General features: G+C 47.6%; 2 protein-coding genes across 12 annotated transcripts in view; one reads left to right on the top strand and one right to left on the bottom strand.

Moving 5' to 3' along the window:
- The window catches only part of SNX30 (sorting nexin family member 30), a 127,146-nt gene extending 108,611 nt beyond the window's left edge, over nt 1-18,535 (top strand). For 4 of the 11 annotated variants that reach the window (XM_027105186.1, XM_027105183.1, XM_027105180.1 and 1 more), the window contains one exon: nt 4,068-9,227. In XM_027105186.1, the coding sequence (XP_026960987.1) occupies nt 4,068-4,211 (144 nt within the window). In that variant the 3' untranslated portion in view covers nt 4,212-9,227. Of the gene's footprint in view, nt 1-2,897; nt 4,016-4,063; nt 9,228-9,286; nt 9,395-10,590; nt 10,687-15,771; nt 15,962-18,167 lie in introns of those variants that run through there. The other 7 variants (XR_003432537.1, XR_003432536.1, XR_003432535.1 and 4 more) reach the window with 7 other exon arrangements.
- Nucleotides 13,073-23,110, bottom strand: SLC46A2 (solute carrier family 46 member 2). Its single transcript, XM_027105179.1, has 4 exons — nt 21,849-23,110; nt 20,397-20,480; nt 19,835-19,991; nt 13,073-13,933 (listed from the first exon to the last, which is right to left on the bottom strand). The coding sequence occupies exons 1-4, from the start codon at nt 22,966-22,968 to the stop codon at nt 13,867-13,869; spliced, it is 1,428 nt and encodes a 475-aa protein (XP_026960980.1). The 5' UTR covers nt 22,969-23,110; the 3' UTR covers nt 13,073-13,866.
- Between the last annotated feature and the right edge of the window lie 1,405 nt (nt 23,111-24,515).

Genomic DNA, 24,515 nt, shown 5'->3' with positions numbered 1-24,515 from the left:
TCCAACCCTAGGTCATTGCTGCTGACGAATTCCCATATTCCTTAAAGCTTAAAGTTATCGACGAAGAATGGCCCAGTGGTAATTCAACGAGTAACCTGTAGACTTAAAATCAAGCCGAACAAGCATTAACGCAGCTACTCCCATCACAATTCTAGAAACACGTCGTCATCTCAAGCTGGAAGAATCCGTCTTTTTCAAAAGCTTTGCTGGTTCTGGCTGCTGTGCAGAGGCAGTGTGTCTGCATCTTGATCGGGAGGAGGGTTAAGGAAGAAAGTCATGGAATGGCCCTTACTTGCCAGGTCTTAGTAAGGGCTGTTTCACAGGGAAGGGGGAAGGTGGCGTACGCCTCTCCTCAGTACCTTTCTCATGGGACCCCCACCGTGTGTCTGCATTGGCACTGGGCCGAATGCTTTGCATATGTGATCTCATTAAATTTAAATTTAACCCCCATCATGACACTGTGAAGTGAGTTTTAGGGGCTTTCAATTGAAAGCTGAAGAAATGGAAGCTCAGCAAGGTTTTAAAACTCTGCCCAAGGTCACTCACCTTGTGAATGACTGAACTAGGATCGGACTTGGCTCTCCGGGTCCACAGGTCTGAGAATTAACCACACACGGTCAGTGAGGGGGACAGAGACCACGGATCTTTGGGGACAGTCCTGACTGCCCAAAGGTGGAAACATCATTCCGTGTGCAGCCAAGGCCTCATTCCTCTGTTGACTGTGCTCTTAGACAGGGTGCCTCTCTGCGCCTTTGTTTCTTCATCTGCAAGATGGGAGTGATCCTTATCCATTGAATGATGGTGAAGAAATAATGAAATGATACCCGAGAACCTCTAATGTGCCTGGCAGATGGTGGATACTCAGTGAATGGTGCTTCTTTCCCTCGTGCACTCACTCTAGCCCCGCTTCCCACTGCACCAGTGCTGACTCAGTTGGATGTTCATTCCTCCTCTTGGTGATTAATTCCAGTGTTCCCAAGGCCCGCGTCCCAGGACTCAAACCCAGGGCCTTTATCCACGTCTTGCCGCTATACTGCAAACAGGGCCACTGTCTTGGGGCCTCGTCTTGGCTCCTACTTACATTTCACAGATGCTTTTTGTGTACTGTCTGTGTACAAGGGACCAGGTACACGTCGGTAAACAAAGTGGCAGGACTCCTGCCATTAAGGAGCCGTCTGTCTAGTGGAGGATAGACGTTAGTCCAAGAATCCCACCTTTTCAGAGAAATACGTGCCCTACAAGAAAAGAACAGGAAACTGGGAGGAAAGACTAGGGGGCATCATTCAGATCAGGATGGAAGCGGGCAGGTAGAGTGGGCAGGAAAGGCCAATCTGAGGAAGTAACATTTAACCTGAGTCTCGGAGACAACAAGTATTCCAGGCAAAGGGAGCAACATATTTAAGGGTCCTGGGGTGGGAAAAAGCTTGAGTGTTTGTCCAGTGGTTAACTTTGTGAAGAAAGCTGGTATTTAGTTGGGTCTCTGGTCAAGGGGACCTTTTGCTTCCTTTGTAGTTTTTGAAGTTTTTTACAATGAAAATGTTTCCATGTAATAGTTGTATAAAAAAATACGTTTTAAAAATGCTAAAAAGAAAGAAAAAGCAAGCTGGTGTGGCCTTGGTTCCCATCATTGACATAGAAGAACCTTCCAGATCAGAGATGATGGCCGAGGGAGAGAACAGGACCCAGGATGCCACGGACCCCACACTGGGTCTCTTGCTGACAGCAAGCTCCTTGAGGCTCCCTGGGCTTCCTTCTTTTTTTTTTTTTTTCTTTTCCTGGGCTTCCTTCTGTAGGGCAGGGTCTGAGTCCAGCTGCTTCTCCAACCTCAGAGTCACCAAGGAAGGAAGCAAGGAGCTATTGCACCACTCCCTTCATCCGGCTTGATCTAGGGATGCGTCTCTCCTCCCCCATCCTCAGGTCTCCTCCCCAGATGACTTAACACAAAGCCTTGCTTCACCCTTGGGCTGCTCCTAAGAAAGGCCTTATGTGGTTCTTCTCTCCTCTTTATGCAAGAGACTGCTCGAAGGGCAGGTCATTTCTGCCGAGCAGCGTGCTCTCAGAGGACAGGGCCAGCATCTTCCAGGTTCTTGGCTCTTCTGAAGGGTCTGGAATGAAAGGCACGTGTGTAGTGGAAAGAACGTCCACTTTGGAATCACGAGCTCTGCCGCTCATGAGCTGTGTGTCTTGGAAAAGTTTTTTTTTTTTTAACCTCTCTGGGTCTCATTTTCCCCACCTGTGAAATGTGTGTTTGTGTAATAAACAATAATTCTACTTGCTAGAGTTGTTCCGAGGACTAGTGACAATGAATGTAAAATACATAACAGTGTCTGGACATGATAAAACTCAACAAGTAGAGTTCCCTCTCCCCATTTTCCTTTATGGGAGATCCGGGAGTGGCCCATACAAGGAGATCTGAGGTGGCTGAAGAAGAGCGGGTTTTCCGCCCCCTCTGGGTCAGGTGGCTGGCCCGTTCCAAGACAATTTACATACTCCTGCAGGCGCCACCCACACCTGGAGCAGTGTCTTCATCCTGGCTGAGAACCTAGGGCCTCACCAAGGGTTTGCAGCCTGCCCTCTCTCCTGCTTTTGGAATGGAAGGAATTTCTTTCAGTGAATACATTTCCACTCACTGATATGAACTTTAGGGACAGTGCATTTAGGCCTCATAGAGACGCTGCAGTCTTCCTTAGAGATGGGGGCAGGGGGAGATGTAGTCCAATACCTGTTGCCTCCCTTCTTGCTGCTAGCTCTGCGTAATACATGTAGGTGTCGTTAGACCAAGGTGACCCAGCAGGATTGACAGTGTGAGGGTATAGATCAAAGCAGAATGAAGACGCTGACCCTGAAATCTGAAACTCCACGCTGATGCTCTGTGTGTGTGTGTGTTGTCGTTCCAGTGCCTCATGGCTTGGGAGTCGATTATCCCACTACTGCAGGAGAAGCAAGAGGCCAAGTAAGCTCCTTCCTGGGACAGAGACTCTCCTACCTATGCCGGGCATGGCGCCCACACCGGAATGTCCCTGCAGTGCTAGAGAGGTAGCACCAAGAAAACAATACAGAAACATCTCTCGTTTGTGTATTTCTTTCCCTTCCCCCCACCTTTGTCCGACAGTTGTTTTCAGTGAGTATTTATTCCTTGGTGGCGTCTGTAAGGCTGTCATCATCTCTCAGCAGAAGAAGCATACCTCCGTGGTGCGAAGGAACCTGTTCGGTGGGACACTACGAGGATTTGAAACTGAGGGACAAGACAGCCCTCAGCTGACATTCTGACATCTCGTTACAGTCCCCTCTTTGGGGACGGCAGAGTTGCCTGCCGTGGAAGAGAACCCGGGTCCTGCCTTGCAAGGCCGTGAGGAAGGCATGGACAGAAGGCAGCTCCTGCCTTCCGTGGATGCACAGTGGGTCTGGAATCGACCTCCACGGGCCTCGACTCGTCTCGGCCTAGAAGGAGGTGTCGGCGCCTCTGTGGAAAGCCCTTAATGTACAGTGTAGCTCTGAGTGTGGCCTGCTGCCTGCCTGTCATGAGTGACACCTGTGTTATGGTTTGCGGTTCGCATAGGACCGTTTAATCAGTGTCTAGGTGCGTCCATGCTAGAGCAAGCAAGCTAGCATCCTTGTCCTTTATGCGATGCCTTGGGAAGCCGAGGGGGCAGTGCTCCCCGAACTTGTTTCTGACACTAAAATGTAGTAGATTGGAAACTGTTTTGTGTAAAATGAAAAAAAGGTGCATTTTTCTCTGTGACGTTCTTCGATGTTCTTTTGCTTGTTAAATGTCATCAGGGTAGAGAGTTAGGCCTGTTAGGGGTCATCTGTTGTCTTGAAGTCAGAGTAGCTCTGAGGTGTTGAGGTCAGCGGGCATATACCAAGCGCCACCTCCCATGTCTGCTTTGTGCAATTTGCCTTTACCTCACCAAAAACTCCTAGTTTAATGTCTCCTGCTGTGTCGGCTGAATGTTTGCGCATCCTTTTGGGGAGAGGCTGGCATATTCTTATGGTACAGTCAAGATGTGTAAACTCAGTCTGAATGCTCTACGTGAAGTGCTTTAACCTTACTCTTTCCTAGTCAGGAAGAAGAGTCTGTATCCAGGTGGGCCTCGAAGATGCCAAGTGTGACAGCGAACTCTTTGCTACTGGTTAAGCTGAAACCTCCTCAGTTTGCAGCCACGTTCCTGGGGACGGCTGCATCTGAAGTCTTCATTTCAAACTATTAGCAGGTTTCCTTTTCAAGTGTGTCAACACAAAACAGACAGACAAAGAGGATCTCTCTTCCAGCTTGTTTTTTTCCCCTCATGAAGTTAAAACTACCTGTGTCATGTTTGTGTTCTCTCGTCTGTGGCTCATCTCTATAAAATTACAAATCTGAGCCTCAAATAAGCGGTAGTATTATTTTTTTTTAATAAAACAGCTGTGCTGAGACACTGCTGCGTTTGCAAGTGAACCTGCAAATACTGGTCAACGTGCAGACTGCTGAGGTCACTGCATTCCGCTTCTAGCTGCAGATCTTGGGGCAGCCACGGCTGTGATGCTGGTGGGGCAGCCGTTGGACAGCCCAGGACAGTTTGGTTCTGCTTCATCGTGTTTGAAAAAGTCGCGGTTTAAGTGATAATTTGTATATCAGTTGGTACTTGTGCACACTGTTAGACCCCATTTGTGCTATTCTAAAATCCTTTGATGTGAATTTTCTGTTTGGTACAATTAGAGATGATTCATTGAAGCAGAAGGGTAAGAACAGTCCATAGACCCCGAGTGGTGAGTCAGTGTTTCCTTCTACCTCTAAACCATCCTGTTGGTGTGGGTGTCGATGTCCAGGTCCAGCCTGAAAGCTTGCTGGTGGAATCGGGGCATGCATGTGATAGTGGGTTGATGGCCTTCTATGGCTATTTGGCAGAAAACTCTAGACTGACCCAGAGGCGAATGCTTATCTTTGGGAACATGTGAAGTCTTGCCTGGTGGAACGTATGCTTTAAAAATGTTGTCCAGTGTGATGAACGCTTGGAAAGAACTGTGGAAGGAGTTCCAGGAAGACTAGACTCTAGTCTGCTGCTAGTTGCCAAAGCCCAGGCACATTCCTGTGGAAGGGTTAGATGGGCAAGAAGGCAGCCCTACCAAAAAAAAAAAAAAAAAAAGAAAAAACCATCAGGTTCCTTGCTAGGATATATGGGGAAGGGGAAGGGGTTGGGGTACACAGTCATCCCCTTACATTATTGGAGGCAGAAGACTGGTTCTGAAGGGATGCAGGCATCTTGGGCTTTTATCTTTCTCTGTTTGGTCTCCCTGTGATGTGCCTGTGCTTTAAGGCTCCAGAGAGAGCTGGAAAAGGCAAACCGACCTCCAGCGTGCCATTGATAGCAGAGCTTGGAGGACCAGGGTATCTTGCAGACTTCCTTGGAGAAATGGTCTTTCCAGAAAAGGGACCTTTGTCCCTTACTTCTGGCTGGCATCTGATGAGGTGAGGAGGCTGGCGCAGAATGCCAGGGACAGTAGGCAGCGGAGGAGGCCTTCCAGCCCTTCCCACCCCCGCGGCTCCCTCGGGCCCCCGAGGGTCAGCAGCCCCAAGCATTCACCTCTCCATCTCCATCAGCATGAAGGTGATTCCCTGTGAGAAGTGTAACCCAGAGACTTAAGTGCCAAAGACTGACCCGTAGAGGCTTCATCACCCCATCCTTCTTGGCTCCACAAAAGTCGGGGTGCTGAGATCACTGACTCCTCTCTTGTATTTATTTTCCAAGAGGTTTTTGCTTGAGGATGTGTCTTACCTCAGGCAGACACACGTGGACAGGTTGAGACTTGAGCACGTGGCAGTGGAGTGGAAAGTCATCCCTGTCAGCTGTCCCTGGGCCGGGGAAGTGAAAGGTTCAGTTCACCTGGGTGAGAGATCCAGGCTAGGGCAGAAGAGAGAATTCCTAGAAACTGAGCAGATCTTAAAGATGCAGGTGAGGTTGAAGAGAGCAGTTGCGATTTGCAGCCGATATGGACACTGCTCGTCCTTACCACATGCTGGATCTCCAAGAAGACTCTAGGCTGCTCTGCTCAAAGCAAGGAACCACTGCCCCTGCTCGAGCCAGGTTTGGGATTGGATTTTATCATTTTTTAAGACTTAACGATGATTCCTGGGTGACCTCAGAAAAGTGTGATTATGGACGTGACGGGCTCTTATTTCACCGTGCTGCTCATTGAACCCACCACACACCTTTCTATAGCTGAAATAACAAATACCAGCACGACTCTGGGGATGGTGGTGGATGTAACCTAAGTTTGTCTTCATGCCAGATTTCAGCCACACCCAGAGTGTGTCCTTCATGTTACTGACTTGAATGTGTTTTCTCAGTGGCTGTCCACACAAGGGAATTAAATGCGCACCTGCTGCTCGTTTCCTGTGAGGCTGCCGTTTGTGTTGGGACGATGGGCTGTTCTGTTTAGAGAAGGGCACGATGCCGTGTGGCAGTGTGCACATGGACTTTCCCTTGGGACGGTATCAGCCCAAGAGGCACCCAGAGGTTGTGTGACTTGGCCCTGCTGTTGATAGCATTGAAATCACGGGCACCTGGCTCTGTTTTGATGCCATTCGTTGGGCCACACAAGAGTCATCCTCTGCCCTGTGTCCTGAGCTGGTGAGAGTGGTGGGAGAGCCAGGGCCAGAGCAGCCTGTCTTCTGAGCAGAAACGGCCCTTTAGAGCAGCCAGAGTAGAGCCCAGTTTTAACCCATCCCAAGACCCAACACAGGTCTGCCTGTTGTCAGGGTACGGCACACAAGTCCTGGCCCCCACCTTCCCAGACACCTACTTTCAAGGTCTGTGGAAACTGGGTCATCTCATCCTGAGGCTGGGGTAACACTGCTTTGGCCATCCCTGTCTGCAAAATTGTTTTGGGAATTTGGGTGTACCTTCTCCCTTTCAAAAATCCTCCATGTGCCACCAGATTGAACACGCCCTCTCACTTACTGTGTTTTCTCTATTCAGATGACATTTCCCTCAAATTTACCTGCCATCCCCCGGGCCAGACCTACAGATTGAGCTGGATGTGTTGGGAGTTGTTCGCCTCTTTGTGGTTTGTTAATTGAGTGAATAAACCAGGAACCTGATTTTTCATCAACCCACCCAATAGGTGGTTTTGCTTTCTGTATTAAGGATGTCTGGTCTCTCCATAGTTGCACAGATCAGAGCATGCGCAGGGCTGTCTACGTTAGAAAAGGTTTGGGGTGGGGGGGCAGTTACAGGGAGTGTGACTGTTTTTTCTTAATCAGATGTCTTTGAAATGCTCTCCGGGTGTGACTGTCTGACCCCTTCTGTGTGGCAGAAGAAATATGTTATCGAGGTAGTTTTTACTACTGTAGATAGTCTGTAAATAAGTGCTTTGAAAAAATAACGTTAACAAACCAGTAAGATATTTGTCTGATTCATAAACATTTTGTGTATTTAGTGCTTGAAAGTCAACAAATCCAGACTTTTAGAAATGCCACAGACTGTTAAAAGCCTAACTCTACTTTTTGAGAAGTTGTCAACACCTGCTAATATGCCTTATTCTTCAACTACTGTTTTTTAGATTCTGGATAGAAAGAGTTTTTAGAGATGTAATCAGTTGTTCAGTTTAAATACTTGAGGCCTAACATAGCCAGTCTTTGTTCCTCTTAAAGAAACAAGCAAGAAAGTGAGGTTCATACTTAGGGCTGCCTTTTGGGAGGAGAAAGCTAAGTATTGCTATTGCCAAATGATATTTTTGATAATGTAAGGAAACACAGGGACCACAAAACCTTTTTGTTGTTGTTGTCGTTGTTGTTTTAAAGTGTGAAAGATTAATTTAGTGCCTTTTGGCACCTTTTTGATATTACGGTATCAGCACCGACAAATCACTTAGATACAGAGAACTCTATAGATTATGACAATATTAAATGTTTACCCTGATTCTGTAGAACAGCTTCTTAAAAGATACCGTGGGGGCCTCAGAGCAGCATATTTTACATAGAAATTCTCCGCAGGTTGAAATGCCAAAAACGCGAAACGTGCTGTTGACACGCGTAATTTAGCCCTTTGTCAGAGAGCTTTTACTATTAAAACCAGCGATTGGGTACAGCACGTGCGCCTCTCTGGGCGGCGCTGCCCTCTCACCGGGTCATTCTGGGTGGCCGGTAGGCCAGGTGTGAGCAGGTGACACCTGCCAGCTCCCCTGTGTGACAGGCTGGCTCACAGTCTCAGACCATCCCTCCAGTCACAAATGATACTGGAAGGAGGGAAGGGGGATTGCTTTTTCCCCAGTGGGGAAGTGGGGAGGGGAAAGTACATTGCAAACAAAAATGTGACTCAGTGGGACAAAACAAAGCCCGTGTCAGCTGGGCCCCCGTCGAATAACAAACCAGCAGTTCTTAGCAGTCAGCACCGTTCTCCTGGGCACCCCGGAGGTTTTGGTCCGTTGTACTCTTGTACCTGTTCCCTTGATGTCTGTGTGTCGGGAATGCGTTCAGACATGATGTACATCTGATATATTCCCGTGAAATAAGCTGCCAGCAAACTTTCTAACTTGTATTTTAACTGTTGGAAAAACAAACAAGCAAAAAAAAGCCTTTTGCTTAGGTCATGTCCAAGTTATGGACTGTTTATTATTTTAGAAATCATTCTTTACATTTAAAATTTTACAAGAAAAACCCTGAGGTATTGATCAAGTCCTCCGTGTAAATGTGTGCTCTTCTCTCCGTGCTGCTGTTCAGCCACATCAAAAGCTGTGGGGAAAAAAAAAATAAATGTGCTTGAGAATGTGTGTCCTAGATGAGAAGGCAACTTATTTCCAGATCAAAGTCTTTGTTTCATGAAGCTACCAAACTTTAAAAAGAATGTCACCTTTTTTTTTTCCTTTGTTATGGAACCCAGAGATTATAAAGAGAAAAAAGTTCTTGTTGCATTTTTGATGCTGGCATGAGGTTTTTGTCCACTTTTTTTCATATATCTGCGTATAAAAAATTCTGTCCATTGTGTACTATGGGATTAGTATTACATTTCAAGGTAAACAAAAGAATTTGTATTGCTTGATAAACTGTTAGCTTGTAAATTTAAAACAGGTTTCTTTACCTCAATTAACTTAAAGTAATGGACCAATAAACCTATAAAAGACGCTTTCTTTACCTTGAGTCACGTTCCGTTTGTACGGCTTTATAGGACGGGGAAACATGCGTGCCTCTTATTTTCTCTGAAGAGGTATCCATTTGCCTGCAAGAATCAGGATATGCATAGCGACAGGAAAAAAACCTACAATTTAACTGTTTTTATTCTTCATTTCTTTTTGGACTTGTCTTCAGTTTGCCCTCTCCTACATCTTACAAGGTGACACCAATCTGAGGACATGAAGAAACCACCCAATGTCCATCTGTAACCGTGATTGGCAGGAAGGCTGGCAGCCAGCGCAGGTAATTACATAAAGGATTTCTTCCTATTCTATCCCGTAGCAAAGCACAATGTCATATTCTGAGAGCCAGTCATTTCCTGATTTTCTTTTTTTTGATTCCTACGTTTTAAAAAAATCTGTAAAGAAAGAAGAAATGTCTGTAGCTCATTAGAGCATGCAAGTGTGTTGTAAATTAGAGAGCAGAATGCTCAGTTAAGCTTACCTAATGATGGCAATGCACTGGAAAAGGACTTAAACTGGTGCTAAACTTGGCTTACGGATAGTAGACACCATTAATATAAGGCTTCAGTTATACAAAATGAGGCAGCAAGGTGTGGGATAAGAGATTTGGGATCAAATGTCAGCTTTTCTACTTTCTAGGTATGTGGCTTTGGGCAAGTCACATCTCTCTGAAATTCAGTATTATGATCTTTGAAATGAAGACATGCCTTTCCTGAAAGGTTGCCGATAGGACTAGCAATAATGGTCTGCACCTAAGGGTCTGCTGGGCCCACATTATGTGATAACCCTTATGGAAAGACTTGTCCTGTTGTTCAAATATGGCCAACTTAAATATCAAGGATGTTCCCATAACAGTCCTTCCTGTGTGCTTTGCCAGTTGAAAATTTAAAAGGGAGATATATCATTTTTTAAACTGTTTTCCTTTAAAGAAGATTATGAAAATAGTATGCTGGAGGATTGTAGTCAGACTGAAGGTCTGGGGAATAGATGGGACTAGATCATAAAAAAGAAGTGATAGAAAGGGGGATGGATTTCTGTGGTGAGGGGAAGGGGTCAGAGATTACTTGGAGATTTCCAGCCTGGGAGCTGGGAGGTGATGCCATTTACTGAAATATGAAATCAATCAAGAGGAAAACAGAAGGTGAAGGATAGGCTTAGATGGTGGGGTAGGAGAAGAATTTGGTTTGGACTTACGTTTGAGGAAACCCAGGGGGAGGTGTTGACTAGATTGTTGGAAAGAGAGTTCTGGTAGACTAGATTACCTGGGAAGGGAACCAAGGGCAGGGCTTTGGGGGCCTCAAGAATTAAGGATACAGGGAGAGGAGGAGGGGGACTCAGCAAAAGTTCGTAAGGAGAAAAAGACCCATAGCTTAGAACAGTGGTTCCTAAGCCTGAGAGCTTGTGAAAACACCAATTTTGGGGCCCCACCCCCAGAGTTTGATTTGGGTAGGGCCTGAGAATTTGCATTTCTAATAGGTTCCCATGGGACGCTGATGATGCTGACCCAGGAACCACACTTTGAGAACCAATGGGTTAGAACATCTGCTAGAAGACCTGGAGAAAGCGGAAAAGGTTTGACACCACTACCCTGGTGACAGGTGGGGTTGAAAAAGAGTCAATACTAGGGTGTTGAGAGCCCAGCTTAGGTGAAAACCCACACATTTATGGCAGGGTCAATGTGGACAAATAAGGAAATTATTCTAGATGTTAAGAGCAAGTTTTTTAGGACAGGAATGGAGAAGCCAATGATGAGATTCATTTAGGTTGGGGAACCGGTTCAGGGGCTAGGGTTGGGGAGGCTAGGTAGTCAAGAGGAATGAGCATATTGGTGAGAGTTTGTTTAGCGAGGTAGAGCATGGCCTTGAGCTCATCTTCCCCATCCCACCTTCTCTGCCGATGTTGCCTGTCTCAGCGAGGATCTCTGCCTCCTTAGGAAGGAGATTTGGGGTTGTCTGAGTCATTCTTGCCTCCCTCTACCTCACCCTTTGCAGTTCATCCATTACCAACTTCTGTTGACCTCTAGCTTGCAAATATTTCTCCAAGTCCATCTAACCTTTCTCCATCCTCGTAGCTTCTTACCCAGTGTCGGTCCACCACCATCCTTCACCTGGATTCATGCAGAGGTCTCTCTGCTTGTCTTCCTTCTGCAAGTCTTGCCCACTCCTTCCTCCACCAATTCATTCTCAGTGCTGCGGGAGTCCTCTTTCTAAGATAGAGGTAAGCATTCCATGTTCCTGCTTAAAACCTTTCAACACCTATGCCATTACTCTAAAGAGAAACTATTTTTTCCTTTTAAAAAAACTTTTTATTGAAGTGGAGTTGATTTACCATGTTGTTAATTTCTTCTGTTATGTATATTCTTTTTCATGTTCTTTTCCATTATGGTTTGTCACAGGCTGTTGAATATAGTTCGCTGTACTGTGCCGTAGGACCTTGTTGTTTATCCATCCTATATAATAGTTTGCCTCTGCTAATCCCAAACTACCATTCCTTCCCTCCCCCGCCTTTCCCTTGGCAACCTCAAGTCTGTTCTCTATATCCGTGAGCCTGTTTTTGTTTCATAGATACGTTGATTTGTATTGCATTTTAGATTCCACGTATAAGTGATATCATGTGGTATTTGTCTTTCTCTGTCTGACTTACTTCGCTTAGTATGATAATGTCTAGGGCCATCCATGTTGCTGCAAATGGCATTATTTCATGCTTTTCAATGGCTGAGTCATAGTCCATTGTATATATGTATCACATCTTCTTTATCCATTCATCTGTCAATGGACATGTAGTTTGTTTCTATGTATGGCTATTGTAGGTGGTGCTGCAGTGAACATTAGGGTGCGTGTATCTTTTCGAATTACGGTTTTCTCCAGATACATGCCCAGGAGTGGGATGGCAGGATCATATGGTGACTCTATTTTTAGTTTTTGAGGAACCTCCATACTGTTTTCCATGGCTGCACCAATTTACATTCCCACCAACAGTGTAAGAGGGTTTCCCCACCCTCTCCAGCATGTGTTATTTGTAGACTTTTAAATGATGGCCATTCTGACTGGCATGAGGTGGTACCTCATTGTAGTTTTGATGTGCACTTCTAAAGAGAAACTTAAAAAAAATTTTTTTTATTGTGGTAAAAGTCACATAATATAAAACATACTATTTTACCCATATTTAACTGTACCATTCAGTGGCACTAAGTACATTCACATTGTCGTGCAGCTCTCACCATCATCATCTCCCGAATTTTTCACCTTCCTAAACTGAAATTCTGTCCCCTTTAAACACTGACTCCCCATTCCGCCTCCCCACCCCACCACCTGCTGGCATACCAGTGTACTTTCTGACTCTATGAATTTGACTATTCTAGGTATAAAGAGACTTTTTAAAGGCTCTGTCTTGATGTTGTTCCTCCTCACTGTTCCAATCTCACCTCTTGATTCCATTGCCCTGGATACCTCTCCCTCCGTCCCTCTTTTCTCCTCTCACGTTGCTTTCATATATTTGGGGATATTTTCACCTTCAGGCCTTCCAGCGTGTTCTTTCTGCCTGGAACGTCCCTCAGCGTCCCACCTTGATAACTCCTTATCTTTCCAGTCTGACGCCACTTCTTTTGAGAAGCCCTCCCTGCGCTCTTGTATCTGCATTATGCGCTCCCTTATGTTAGCGTTTACTATAGGATACATCGTTGTTGCCTCCTGTTCTGCCTGCTCCACCCATTCGATAGCACACTGGGAGGGCAGGAGCTGTCGTGCTCTTGCTGCATCTCAGCACCTAGCGCGGTGCCGGGACCTTAGTAGATGTGGCATAAAGAAGGGATCAGCGATACAACTCTGAGCCCAAATGCTCTGAGATTTAAATGCTAGCTTTTAAGCATTTGCAAGCTTTAAGTTTAACCCTAGTCTAAGAATGCTATGTCTGAGTTCTGGTGGGAACCTGACCAGAGAAAGAATGACTCACACACGCATGCTGTGAATGTTGATTTTATTAGTAGGTGAGTCTTTTATACACATAATTAAAATAGGCTGTAAAAATAAGTACCTCAAAATAAAATGGCTCTTAGTATATCACCCCTCTCCGTTTACACCTCCCACTTTGGGAAATATGGTGACTTTCAGGATCAGTTGACTGAAAGTATCCAATTATATTCCTTTGAAGAAAGCCTTTTGATATTTGCTTCTTAAAAACAACAGTAACAGCAAAACTACCCTGAAGTCAAATGCCTGAGCTCCAGATTTCTCTGGAGTTAGTTGTTCACAGATAACAAGGCCTTCCGGGAAGAAAGCTACGTTTTTTTCAAGTTTCTATTTTAATTTAAAAAATATTGACTGACGTTCACTGTTGGCAGTTCTTACAAAACATCCCTTCCCTGTCCCCCTCGGGCTCTTGAAAATGTGTGCCTTTGAGTTCTCACGCAGGACCCCTGGGTGTGACTAGTTACCATATGTTGGAGCCCTCATACCAGACAGAAGCCCCTTCCATTCCTGGAAGAAAAGGGGCTTCAGTGTCTGGTATGGCTGTGTGTGCGGCCTTCATATGAAAGTTCACATTCTGTCTGCAGAACCTAACCTCTGACTGATAGTGATATCTGAAAGCTGAGAAACTTTCTCCATCACCAGGAAAATGCTTTTCCCTACCCACTAGGACCCTTGAGCCAGAGCAAGTCGCTCTGAAGCTGACTCTGGCTGGAACTCGGGTTTCTTGAGCAATGGGTAGACTTTGGGGGCCCCGGCCATTGCTGGTGTTTCCGGCTCCCGCAGTTCAGCACCTTCCTTTCTCTGTGATGTCTCCATGCTGCAACCACGAGGCTTGCATATAGGCCACGATGCTGTAAGAATTTACAATAGAGAATTATGAGAGAACAGCTGGAACGGGGCGGGGAGGTCTCTGGCCACCTCTTTATCACTGGTAGACTAGGGGGTTCTATCGGTTATGGCCGCAGAATGCTGTACTGCATGAAGGGAGAGGGCCCGAGGGAACTTCTCTCACTCCAGCCTCCTTCCTGTCCCATAACATCAAGAGCCCTTTGCATCTACATTTTCCTTTTCTTGGAGTCTCTTTCCATCTCACTTCTGCCCGATGATGAACTCCCATGTGGACCTCAAGATCAAGTTTTGCTCATCCCAAGCAGAATTAGCTGCATCCTCTTTTGCCTTTCCATAGCCCTTTTCTCTCTTCCATAAATCATTACATTGTTTAGAAATATTTGGAGATAAGTGAATGCATAGGAATGAGGAGCTCTAGTTGAAATCTTAGAAGTCTTTGTGACCTTTGGCATGTCCTTCGACCTCTGGTGTCCTCTGTTTTCTCAACTGTTTTGAGCTCTAGGAACCTCAGGTTCTAAGCTGGCACACAGTTCCTCCTGATGGATGGACCACATCTGGAGCTGCTGGATGGGGTGTGAACATAAATCCAAACCCTTCTAAGGAAAAGCTTTGTGGAAACTTCCAAACACTTATTCCCCACCTTCCATGAGCCCCAGGGCTCTCCACGGGGGGAGCACTTACTGTACTTAGAGCTCATGATATGACAGAGCTGGTAAGAGGGAAGCCAAGACTTAGAGGCTGCTAGCCCAGGACCACATGAAGTCCGGTTGTAGGTCTGACTCCACAGCTCACCCCTCCCTACTGTGGACCATGACAGCACAGCCACGTGGTTGATAAATTAAAAAGGCGGGACAAGAAAACTTGTAAACCTAAGATTCTCTGCCCATTTGAGCAACTACCTCCTCCCCTTTAGTGTGCACTGTGTGCCTGCATTATACGCTAACTAGATCCCCTTAGAAGACACAGGAATTCCTACTCACCAAAAAAAAAGAAGCGATTTCCTCCTGATGCCAGCAAGGTGACGCCCTAGGAGTTCACATTCCTGTCTCAATCCTGTAAGGGCTCACAATAACCCACTGCTCACCTTGTTGGACTATGTAAACTGTCAATATGTTACTTTGGTTTTGTTTTCTGGTCCACATTGGGAAATTTTTAAAAATTGGAGTATAGTTAATTTACAATGTCCTGTTAGTTTCGAGTGTGATCACAGCAAAGTGATTCATGTATATACTTTTCCATTATAGTTTATTACAAGATACTCAGTATAGTTCCCTGTGCTATAAAGTACGTCCTTGTTTACTTACTTTATATATGGTAGTGTGTATATGTTAATCCCAAACTCTTAATTTATCCCTCGCCCGCCCGCCCCACGATATGTTACTTTGATGTATAACCCATTGTCTGAAAAACTTATGTAGGGCTTCCCTGGTGGCGCAGTGGTTAAGAATCCACCTGCCAATGCAGGGGACACGGGTTCAAGCCCTGGTCCGGGAAGATCCCACAAGCCGCGGAGCAACTAAGCCCGTGAGCCACAACTGCAGAGACTGTGTGCCACAACTACTGAAGCCCGTGCACCCCAACAAAAGCCACTGCAATGAGAAGCCTGTGCACCGCAAGCCCGTGTAGTCTCCACTCGCCACAACTAGAGAAAGCCCACGCGCAGCAACGAAGACCCAGCGCAGCCAAAAATAAATTAATTTTAAAAAAACTCAAAAAACAACTTATGTAACTGTGCCTTGACCTCTAACAGGTGGAACAGTCCTCAGAGTTTTCTGAAATACTGTCTCCTGGTTTATAATCCTTGGGATAGCATGACTAAAATTTTCTGTTTCTTTCTTAGATTGACTGTTGATCGATTTTCGTTGATATGGTGATGGCCAACCCCTGACTTCATGGCCAGTCAACAGGCAGCTCTGGGATATGGATGGTCACCAGTGCTGGCTAGTAGGTGTCACACCCTTCTGACAGATTTTTCATTCATTAAATACTTTGAGTACACACTAAGCTCTCTGCTGGACACAGGCTATGAGGTGAGCCAAACAGGTGTGGTTCCTGCCCTCAGGGAGCCTACGGTCTAGTTAGTGAGCAAGCTTGTAAAACATGATAATCACTAAATAATCATCAACTATCACGCTATGAAGGAAGAGTATAGGAAGCTTGGGGAGCATATACTAGAAGGATCGAAGTTAGATTGAGAAGGGGATTTTTCTCAAATCCTCTTTGAGAAAATGGTGTTCAACTTAAGACCACAGCTAAGCTGGGTTAAGAAGGATGTGTGGGTAAGGAAGGGGAAAGAGCATGAGGGTAGGCTCCTGGGGCTGAAGCATAGAATGGGGAGGGTGGTTAGTGGCAGGAGTGGGAGGCTGCATCATGAAGGACCTGTTGTCCACGGTAAGAAATTGGGGTCTTAAGAGCAGTGAAAGCCGAGCGCAGAGCTTTGGGCAGGAGATGATGTGAACTGATGTACACTCTAAGGAAATTGCTCTGGCCACCTGGTGGAGAGAGGATGAGAGGGGAACACGTGTGGATGTGGGGAGAACGGCTCAGAGGCGAATTTGGTCCCCCAAGTGCTTGGGTGGCAGCAGGAGGCATAAAGAGAAAAGGGTGAATTGGAGGCATATGTTGGAGGTAGAATCAATGTAGACCAGGTGTAGACCAGAACTGGAGAACATGGCTGTAGCAAAGGAGGAGAGAGGGTGGTAGATCACGTGTCACTTCTGATAGGAAGAATTCAGGAGAGGGAGCAGCTAAGTAGTGCAAGTAAGCTCTCTAAGGAGAAGGGGAGAGGTGGCACCCAGGTACCCAGGGACTCTTCTAAGAAGCACGTCAAGGAGTGGCTGAGAACCAACTGCCTGGGTTCAAATCCTGTCTCTGCCACTTATTAGCTCTGTAACCTTAGGCAAGTTACATGACATCTTAGAGTCTGTTTCTTCATCTGCAAAATGGGGATAAAGTAGTAATTGTCTCAGAGGATTGTTTGAGAAGGTTAAAATATATGAAATATTTAAAGTAGTGCCCCACACATAATAAGGGCTGTTTAAGTGTTTGCTGTTATTATCTTTCAGAGAGGTTGTGGGGAGGAGAAGAACAGGATGGATGCAAAAGAACGTAGGCTTGTAGATCTACTTTGGAGAAAATGAGCCTACTCTCCTCTGATGGCATCTGTCTTCTCTATGAAGCACGAGGTTTGGGTGGCCAGTGGGTTGCGGATGGGCAGAGCCAGACAGTTATTCCCTCAGCATCTCCCTGTCGCATGTAAAGAACAACAAGCAGGAGAGGCCAGGTTCTCACGGTGACGTGAAATGACTCACTTTGGTACCAGGAAGGGCTGGGGCCGCACTCCCTTCCTGCAGATGGGCTGTTGGCAGCTCAGCCCAGGAACCTCTCCTCCCAGCCTTCTGCCCTCCATGGCCTCCTCCACTCCCTGCTGTGACATGTCTTCCTGGGCTTTTATGTCATTGGAATGTAGCTTTTCTTTCTGTGGTTAGAGAGTTCTGGTCTTTCCTGCTAACAGCGCTTAATGATTGATGGTGCAGCCTTGGCCTCTTGTAATAATTTTTCAGGATCTTATTTACTTGCGACTTCGTGGAAGGGAAAGGTAATAGAAAAACTCCCTTTATACCAGAGGTTCTCAACCTTGGCTGTATATCCGAATAAACTGGAGAGCTTTAAAACATTCCTGTGCCCAGGCTGCATCCCAGATCAACTGAGTCAAAATCTCTGCGGGTAGGAGCCAGACATCAGTAGTTTTTAAATCTCTCCAGGTGACTCCAATGTACAGCAAGCAAAGGAGGCTTCGGTTACACATGGGTCCCTCTACAGCTAAATGGCTACAACAGAGGCTACAATTAGCAACTACTTAAGTGCCTCAATTCACATAAGCATTCAGTTACTTAAGACTGGTTCAAGATTCTGTCCCTGCTTCTGTGATATAAGATCATGAAGATCACGCATATCTTAATCAAGATTCCATGCACACAGTGTAGGGCTGGGTCCAGGTGCATGTTACATAGTACATTGGGGGGTAGGTGTCAAGGGCAGCACACCTGTTTCATGCACCCCAAAGTCTCTTAAAAAAGGGAAAGCATCTCCTTAGCACACATATGAAGCAACGAAACTGCAGAAAAGAACCAATTACTGCATATTCTCAATGCTTTCATTTGTTTATATCTGTAGCTATGACACATTAACTAGTCAGACTTGTTTTCTTTTGTTGTTTTTTGTTGATTTGTTTAGGTCAAAGAGACTATATTTCAACCAACTGCCAATCAAACAGGACTGGATAACTTCCAAGCGGCACGGCTACTAACCCATTACTCACATGGACAGAGAGCTGGGACTCCTGAGAAGTTTGCATTGTGGGTCAGCTCTAGCTAAACCCAACCTATTCAGCTGAGACTCTCATGAAAACAGTGGCACATGAAAAGGCCTAAGGGCTGGGCAGCTTGAGGACAGGTCTGGCTCAGTCCCACACCTTGAGAAAACGAGAACTGGCCCAAGAAGGCACTAGTAATCAAGTCTGCTGTTTTGTACAAATTCTCTCAGCTGTTTGATCCTCATATCTTATTATTTTCTCAACTATGAAATAAAGCAAAGAGCCTTCATGATTGATGGCTCCTGTCTCAGGAGGCTCAGCCTTCTGTGCAGGCAGGGACCTATGCAATGCGATGTGAGAACTCAAAGATGATGGCAAGAATTCCACCGTCCACTTCCCACTTCCAACCTGCCTTCAATTCTGGTCTACTCTGCTGCCTATAACACCACCGTTACTGATATGTAGGGCTCTGGTGTGCTACTACTGGTCCCTTTAAAATGCAAATCTGTGTCAAGTCCCTTGTATCTTACTGTGGATATCAATCATCCTCTGGTGGGACTGATACAAGTGTGAGATAACCACACCTTAGGGGGCCTAAACAGACCGAAACTGAGCTAATATGTAGCCACTAGTTAACATCGGCTACTGAACACTTGAAAGGTGTTCAAATGGAGTCCAAATTGAGGTGTGCTGTCAGTATCAAATACCAGATTTTGAAGATTTAGTTTAAAAGACTCATTGATTTCATAAATTGATTACAAAGATATTTTGGATCTATTGGGCCAAATCAAATGTTATTAAAATCATTTCACCTGTTACTTTTATTGTTTTTAAACGTGGCTACTAGAAAATTTTAAATCACATAATATGGCTTGTACTTGTGGCTCGTACCATATTTCCCTTGGATGGGGCTGGTCGAAGACTAGACTGTTCGATGTGGTCCATTTTGGTGACCATCTAGGCTGGCACTCTCCCCATGGGCCTGGAGTACCCCTCCTTTGCTTCTCTATCCTTCCTCCTGCCTGTTATCTTCCAGACTTCAGCGCTCTTGTTTTGCAAACAAGAAAATTCCCCTAGAGAGATCAAAGGAATCGCCCACGTCCTACAGGGAAGCTCACACAGTCCAGTGGCCATGAGATTTAAAGGGCACTGAGCACAGAAGTTGCCAAGCCCTTGGAAGGTACAGACAAGAAAGAGTACCTGGAAGTGAGGCCGGCTGACTCTCACCTAAAGGAGACTGAACAAAAGAGGTCTGAGTGGTACAAGAAGGTTTCTCATCCCAGCCCCTGATTACAAGGAAGTATATGAGTTGCCTATAAATAAGTTGTATTACAAAACCACCAGGAAGTGAGCTAGCTTGTTAGGGCCCTCTGTTTACTACTTATAACTTGAGGGAATTTCCAAATCTCCAGATTATTAGTTTGGGGAAACAGGAGAACTTTTTCTCTGTGAGAGAGCCTACTCAGAACCCATTGTGTAATTGTCGAAAATAAACAATACTTTATGATAATGGGCTGGAAATGCTCCAGCAGTCCTTGACCTCAGCCCCAGGCCCCAGCCCAAAGAGCAGACGCTGGTTCTGTCTTACCCAATCGGGATGATGGCCAGGAAGGAGAGAAAGGAGGAGAGGGCAAAGCAGGTGCCCACGAACTTCTCCATGGTGAGCTGGTAGATCTTGTTGTACATGGTGGATGTCACCACCCCGGTCAGAGCCAGGGACAGCTGCAGGATGACAAACACCTTTCCTGTGGAAGGGACCGAGGTTACCAAGGTTACTAAGCTGTCCCTCCATGTTCCCTGAGAGCTGAGTCTCCGGGGGGTTCTCAGGAGACCCCTCCCCAGACTCCCTGTGTCTTCCTGGCTCATTTTGCAGGATCCTTGCCTCCACCCAGCTGACTCTTCCCGTGGCCTCTGGACGGTAGTATCTCCCTGTGACCGTGGCTTTTCAGCAGCTGACTTTCCGAGTCTTTCCCACCCTCCTGCTCTCACTCGCTCCACTCTGGTTGGACACCAGTGTGTTTCTAGTGTCTTCAAGGCTGCTTCTGGAACTCTCTCCTGTGCCTTCTGCCAGTCCAAACCCTGTGCCTCAAGCCGACTGGCTCTGAAACCGTCCACACAGAGAGAACCTCCGAGAAATTCCTTTCACTCACCATAAGAGGAGCCCTTGATGAGCTTGGACATGGCCGATCGGATGGTTGTGATGGGGATGAGAGCGAACAGCATGACGGCCCGAGCTGGAAAGGAATCACAGGAGAACACTCCTCACTGTAGCCCAGCCTTGGCCAAAGAGTAAATTAGAATAGAGCAAAGGCCTCCCCTACCCCCTCTCCCACAATCCTATGTGGCCTTGAAGAAATGGTTTCTCTCCTGGCAGACTAGGACCCCCCCCCCACCTCCTCCCCCTGCCCCGGGCAGGCTGATTCTCCCAGCACATTGCTGCAGACCCGTCTGCAAGGTGCCAAGCACAGTGGTGACAGAGGGTGAAGGGTGTCTTTATTGGTAGAGTTGTTTCTAGGGAAGTGGAGCTGATGTCACTCAGAACTCCTTGCCTCCTGGGAGAGAGGTGTCTGCGCTTGCCGTTCATCGTCACCTCTGGGAGATGGTCCCAGGAGCTTTGGCAGACTGCATCTAGAAATGTGTGCCACTAACTCACCTGCCACACACCCCTCCTTCCCTCAAGCCCTGTTCATTATCCCTTGGCGGGTGTGTGTGGGGGGGGGGGGGTAGGGAAGGAAGGGGAGGGGGGACTCTGGCTCTTGCACACGGCCTGTTGAACTGGGAGCTGGCGAAAGGTAATCTTGCCATGTTGTGAGGGGTTTTTCTGAGTTGTGTGACCTCTGCCAAAGGACGGTCTCTGGGAACCACCTTGAGTTGTTCGAATATGTTAGCCACTAGCCAGCCACGTGACTATTAATTTAAATGAAATAGTATGAAAAATTCTGTTAAGTTGCACTGGCCACATTTCAAGGGCTTCCTAGCCATACGTGGCTAATAGCTAGTGTATTAGGCAGAAAGATACAGAACATTTCTATCACTGTAGAAAGGTCTGTGGGAGCACGGGCCAGAGCTCTCTGCTTGTGGGCTGTCTTCGTCCTCAGATAGGAACTTCATTCTGCTTCCTTGAGGGAATGAATGTATTACATTGGTTGTGGAAGGCATTTATGGAGAGTTTTTCTCTCTTTTTAAAAAGCTTGTGCTTGACCCAAAAGGATTGAAATGATTTTAATTAAAGGACTTTTTCAGCTGGATTACGTAACGTTTTATCCCTTTTAAACTAAGGAGAAGAAACTCAACCCCATCTCCTCCACTCGAGGGCATCCCGAAGGCTCTCTGCTGACTCCAGGCACCACTGACCAGCCCTCCCTTGACTTCCTAGAGCTTTGGGCACCACTCTGGTAACATTTCAGGGGCCACACATTGTCGGTAACAATACCGACAAACTCAAGTGCACATAATCCTGTCTCCCTTGTGTCTCCCAGATAGCAGGTATAATCTCCGGTGCTGAGCTGGGACACCTAGACCACAGCATCCCTGGGGTCAGCCCCATGACTCGGGGGATGCGCAGTGTCCTTGTCATGCCTCCCCAAGAATGCCAGACTCACCAATGTAGAACATGTATGTCTCTTTCACAAAAGCCAAGAGGAGGGCTCCAGACGCAAAGGAGACCATTCCAATCATGATCATGGTGGTGTCCTGGAAGTAGCGGGAGAAGACCAGGACGCCCAGGAAGCTGGTGATGAAGATGGTGTACCCTGAAGCCATACCATAGCCCAGCTGCACTTGGTTCCAACTCAGAGGCTCCCTCAGCAGAAAAAGGGGCATCATGTCCACTGTGCCCACCACTGCCAGGTCATATGTGATAGCACCCACAAAGAGCAGAGCAATAATGGTTTTCTTGGGCTTCGCTTTTGCAGGAGACGAAGGGTGCCTCATCACACACTGCTTGTCTGTTGGATCAGGATCCAGGGTGTTATCGGTGCAGACTGTGCCAGACACCGTATCCACAGCCTTGCTGGGCTTGGCCGTGGACTCAGGGACCTTCAGCACCAAGAGACTGTAGAAAAGGGCGCAGGTGGCACAACTCACGCTGAAGGCGGTCAGCACCAGGCCCTGGCTGGAGTGCCCGACTATCTGCTTGAAGAGGTGCCCAGAGATCATGCTCCCGCAGAATCCCGCCAAGCCCAGGATCAAGTCGATCACGATGAGGCGCAGGGAGCGGCGGCCCTCCGAGGAGCCGAGGGATCCCAGGGCCATGACCCCCGACCAGAACGCCGAGAAGCCACCGCACAGCCCGTTCAGCGCTGCCGCCCCGTAGAGCATCTCCACGGGCCAGTCCAGCAGCACCTTGAGCAGCAGCGCGAGGCGGGCGAGCATGAAGCCCAGCAGAGACATGCAGATGGAGATCTTGCGGTGGTAACGGTCGCTGAGCCAGCCCAGCCCATAGGCCGACAGCAGGGGTGTCAGGCCTATCACAAGGTTGTAGATGATGTAGAAGTTGGAGATGGCTCTCTGCTGTTGGTTCTCTAGAGCCCCCGGGGGCGACGGGCTAGCGCTGTGGTTGGACAAGGCCTCGACTCCGAAGGACGCCTTCACCACGAGGAGCAGCCCCGCGTCGTAGAGGGAGGCGGCCATCTGGGTGGAGGCCACCACGGGCTCGATCCAGGTCGACACCTGGGGGCGAGACAGGGGGCCCCTGCACGGGCAGATGGTCCCCGGGCCCATGTCGTCTCACCAATGGGGGATGGAGGGAGGGGCTTGCCCGCTGCTGCTGCCGCAGCTGCTCCCGGGAGGGCGGGCGCGCAGCCAGGGTGCGCGCGGGGAAACCTGCGAGCCGAGCTGAGCCAGGCGCAGGGCGCAAATGACAGCAGCCAGCGGGGCGGCCCAGGGCCTCTGGGACCACGGCCACGCCTACCCGGACCAAAAAGGGCCATGCTCCGCCCCCGGCGGCGGAGCCGGACTGGCGGCGGCCCAGGGAAGCGAGGCGCGGGGGAGCGCGCGGTGAGTCTGGAGTCCGGCTGCGCCCCCGCGTCACGCTGCTCCGGGCAGCGCGGCCGCTTGAAGGGCCGATTTCCGCACGGCCGGGCGTGCCTGGACCTCCCGCAGGTCGCTGGGCACCTTCCCCTGGGACTTGGCCCCCTCAAGGCAAGGGGCAAAATTCTGTACCTGGAAGGCAGTTTGGGGCAAGCCGTGAGGTGCCTGGGATCTGCGTGTTGGCGGCGGTGGGGCGGGGGGGGGGGGGGAGCGGCGGTGAGGTTTTATTTTGGGGTTTAAAAGTGACAGGGACCTATGTGCTGTGGGGAGCTGGGTAGCAGAGACTTCGAGAGAAATTTGAAAAACTCAGGAGTCCTAGTATCTCTTTGAGGTGCTGATTTCAATTCTTTTGGATACAGACCCCGCAGTGGGATTGCTAGATCATAGTGCTGCTTTTATTTTTTTGAGGAAACTTCGTTGTTTTCCATAGAAGCTGCCCATTTTCCTTTCACAGCACCAGTGCACAAGGGTTCCAATGTCTCACATCCTCACCAACACTTACCTATTCTGATAAACAGCCATCTTGACAGGTGTGGGGTGATACCTCAGTGTGGTTTTGATTTGCATTTCCCTGATGATTAGCTTATCTTTTCATGCGCTTATTGGCCATTTGTATATCTTCTTTGGAGAAATGTCTATCCAAGTCCTTAGCCCATGTTTGTTTTACAACTGAATTGTAGGAATTCTTATATATGTTGGAGATTAACTCCCTGTCAGAGATATGATGTGTCATATTTTCTCCCATTCTGTAGGTTGCCTTTTCACTCTTGATTTTTTTTATTTTGCAGTGCAGAAGCTTTTTAGTTTGATGTAGTCCCACTTGTTTATTTTTAGGTTTTTTCTTAAAATATATAAATTTTTGGCTGCATTGGGTCTTTGTTGCTGCGCACGGGCTTTCTCTAGTTGTGGCGAGTGGGGGCTACTCTTCGTTGCAGTGCACGGGCTTGTCATTGAGGTGGCTTCCCTTGTTGCAGAGCATGGGCTCTAGGTGCGTAGGCTTCAGTAGTTGTGGCACGCAGGCTCAGTAGTTGTGGCTTGTGGGCTCAGTAGTTGTGGCTCACGGGCTCTAGAGCGCAGGCTCAGTAGTTGTGGTGCACGGGCTTAGTTGCTCCACGGCATGTGGGATCTTCCCGGACCAGGGCTCGAACCCATGTCCCCTGCATTGGCAGGTGGATTCTTAACCACTGCACCACCAGGGAAGTCCTATTTTTAGGTTCTTGAAGAGCGATTAGTACTCC

The sequence above is a fragment of the Aethalodelphis obliquidens genome, unplaced genomic scaffold (genome assembly GCF_003676395.1).
Source record: "Aethalodelphis obliquidens isolate GAN/ISIS:26980383/991018 unplaced genomic scaffold, ASM367639v1 scaffold7, whole genome shotgun sequence".
In the NCBI taxonomy this organism is placed as follows: Eukaryota; Metazoa; Chordata; class Mammalia; order Artiodactyla; family Delphinidae; genus Aethalodelphis; species Aethalodelphis obliquidens.
Note: the sequence above shows the minus strand (reverse complement) of the source record. Positions and strands in the feature narration are given on the sequence as shown.

What these genes read in the sequence shown, in the direction of transcription:
- SLC46A2 (XM_027105179.1), bottom strand. Translation starts at nt 22,968, where the DNA reads ATGGGCCCGGGGACCATCTGCCCGTGCAGGGGCCCCCTGTCTCGCCCC. An exon ending in GACATACATGTTCTACATTG is followed by an intron (nt 20,481 to 21,848) that starts GTGAGTCTGGCA and finishes ATTCCTTTCCAG; the next exon opens with CTCGGGCCGTCATGCTGTTC. An exon ending in CATCAAGGGCTCCTCTTATG is followed by an intron (nt 19,992 to 20,396) that starts GTGAGTGAAAGG and finishes TCCCTTCCACAG; the next exon opens with GAAAGGTGTTTGTCATCCTG.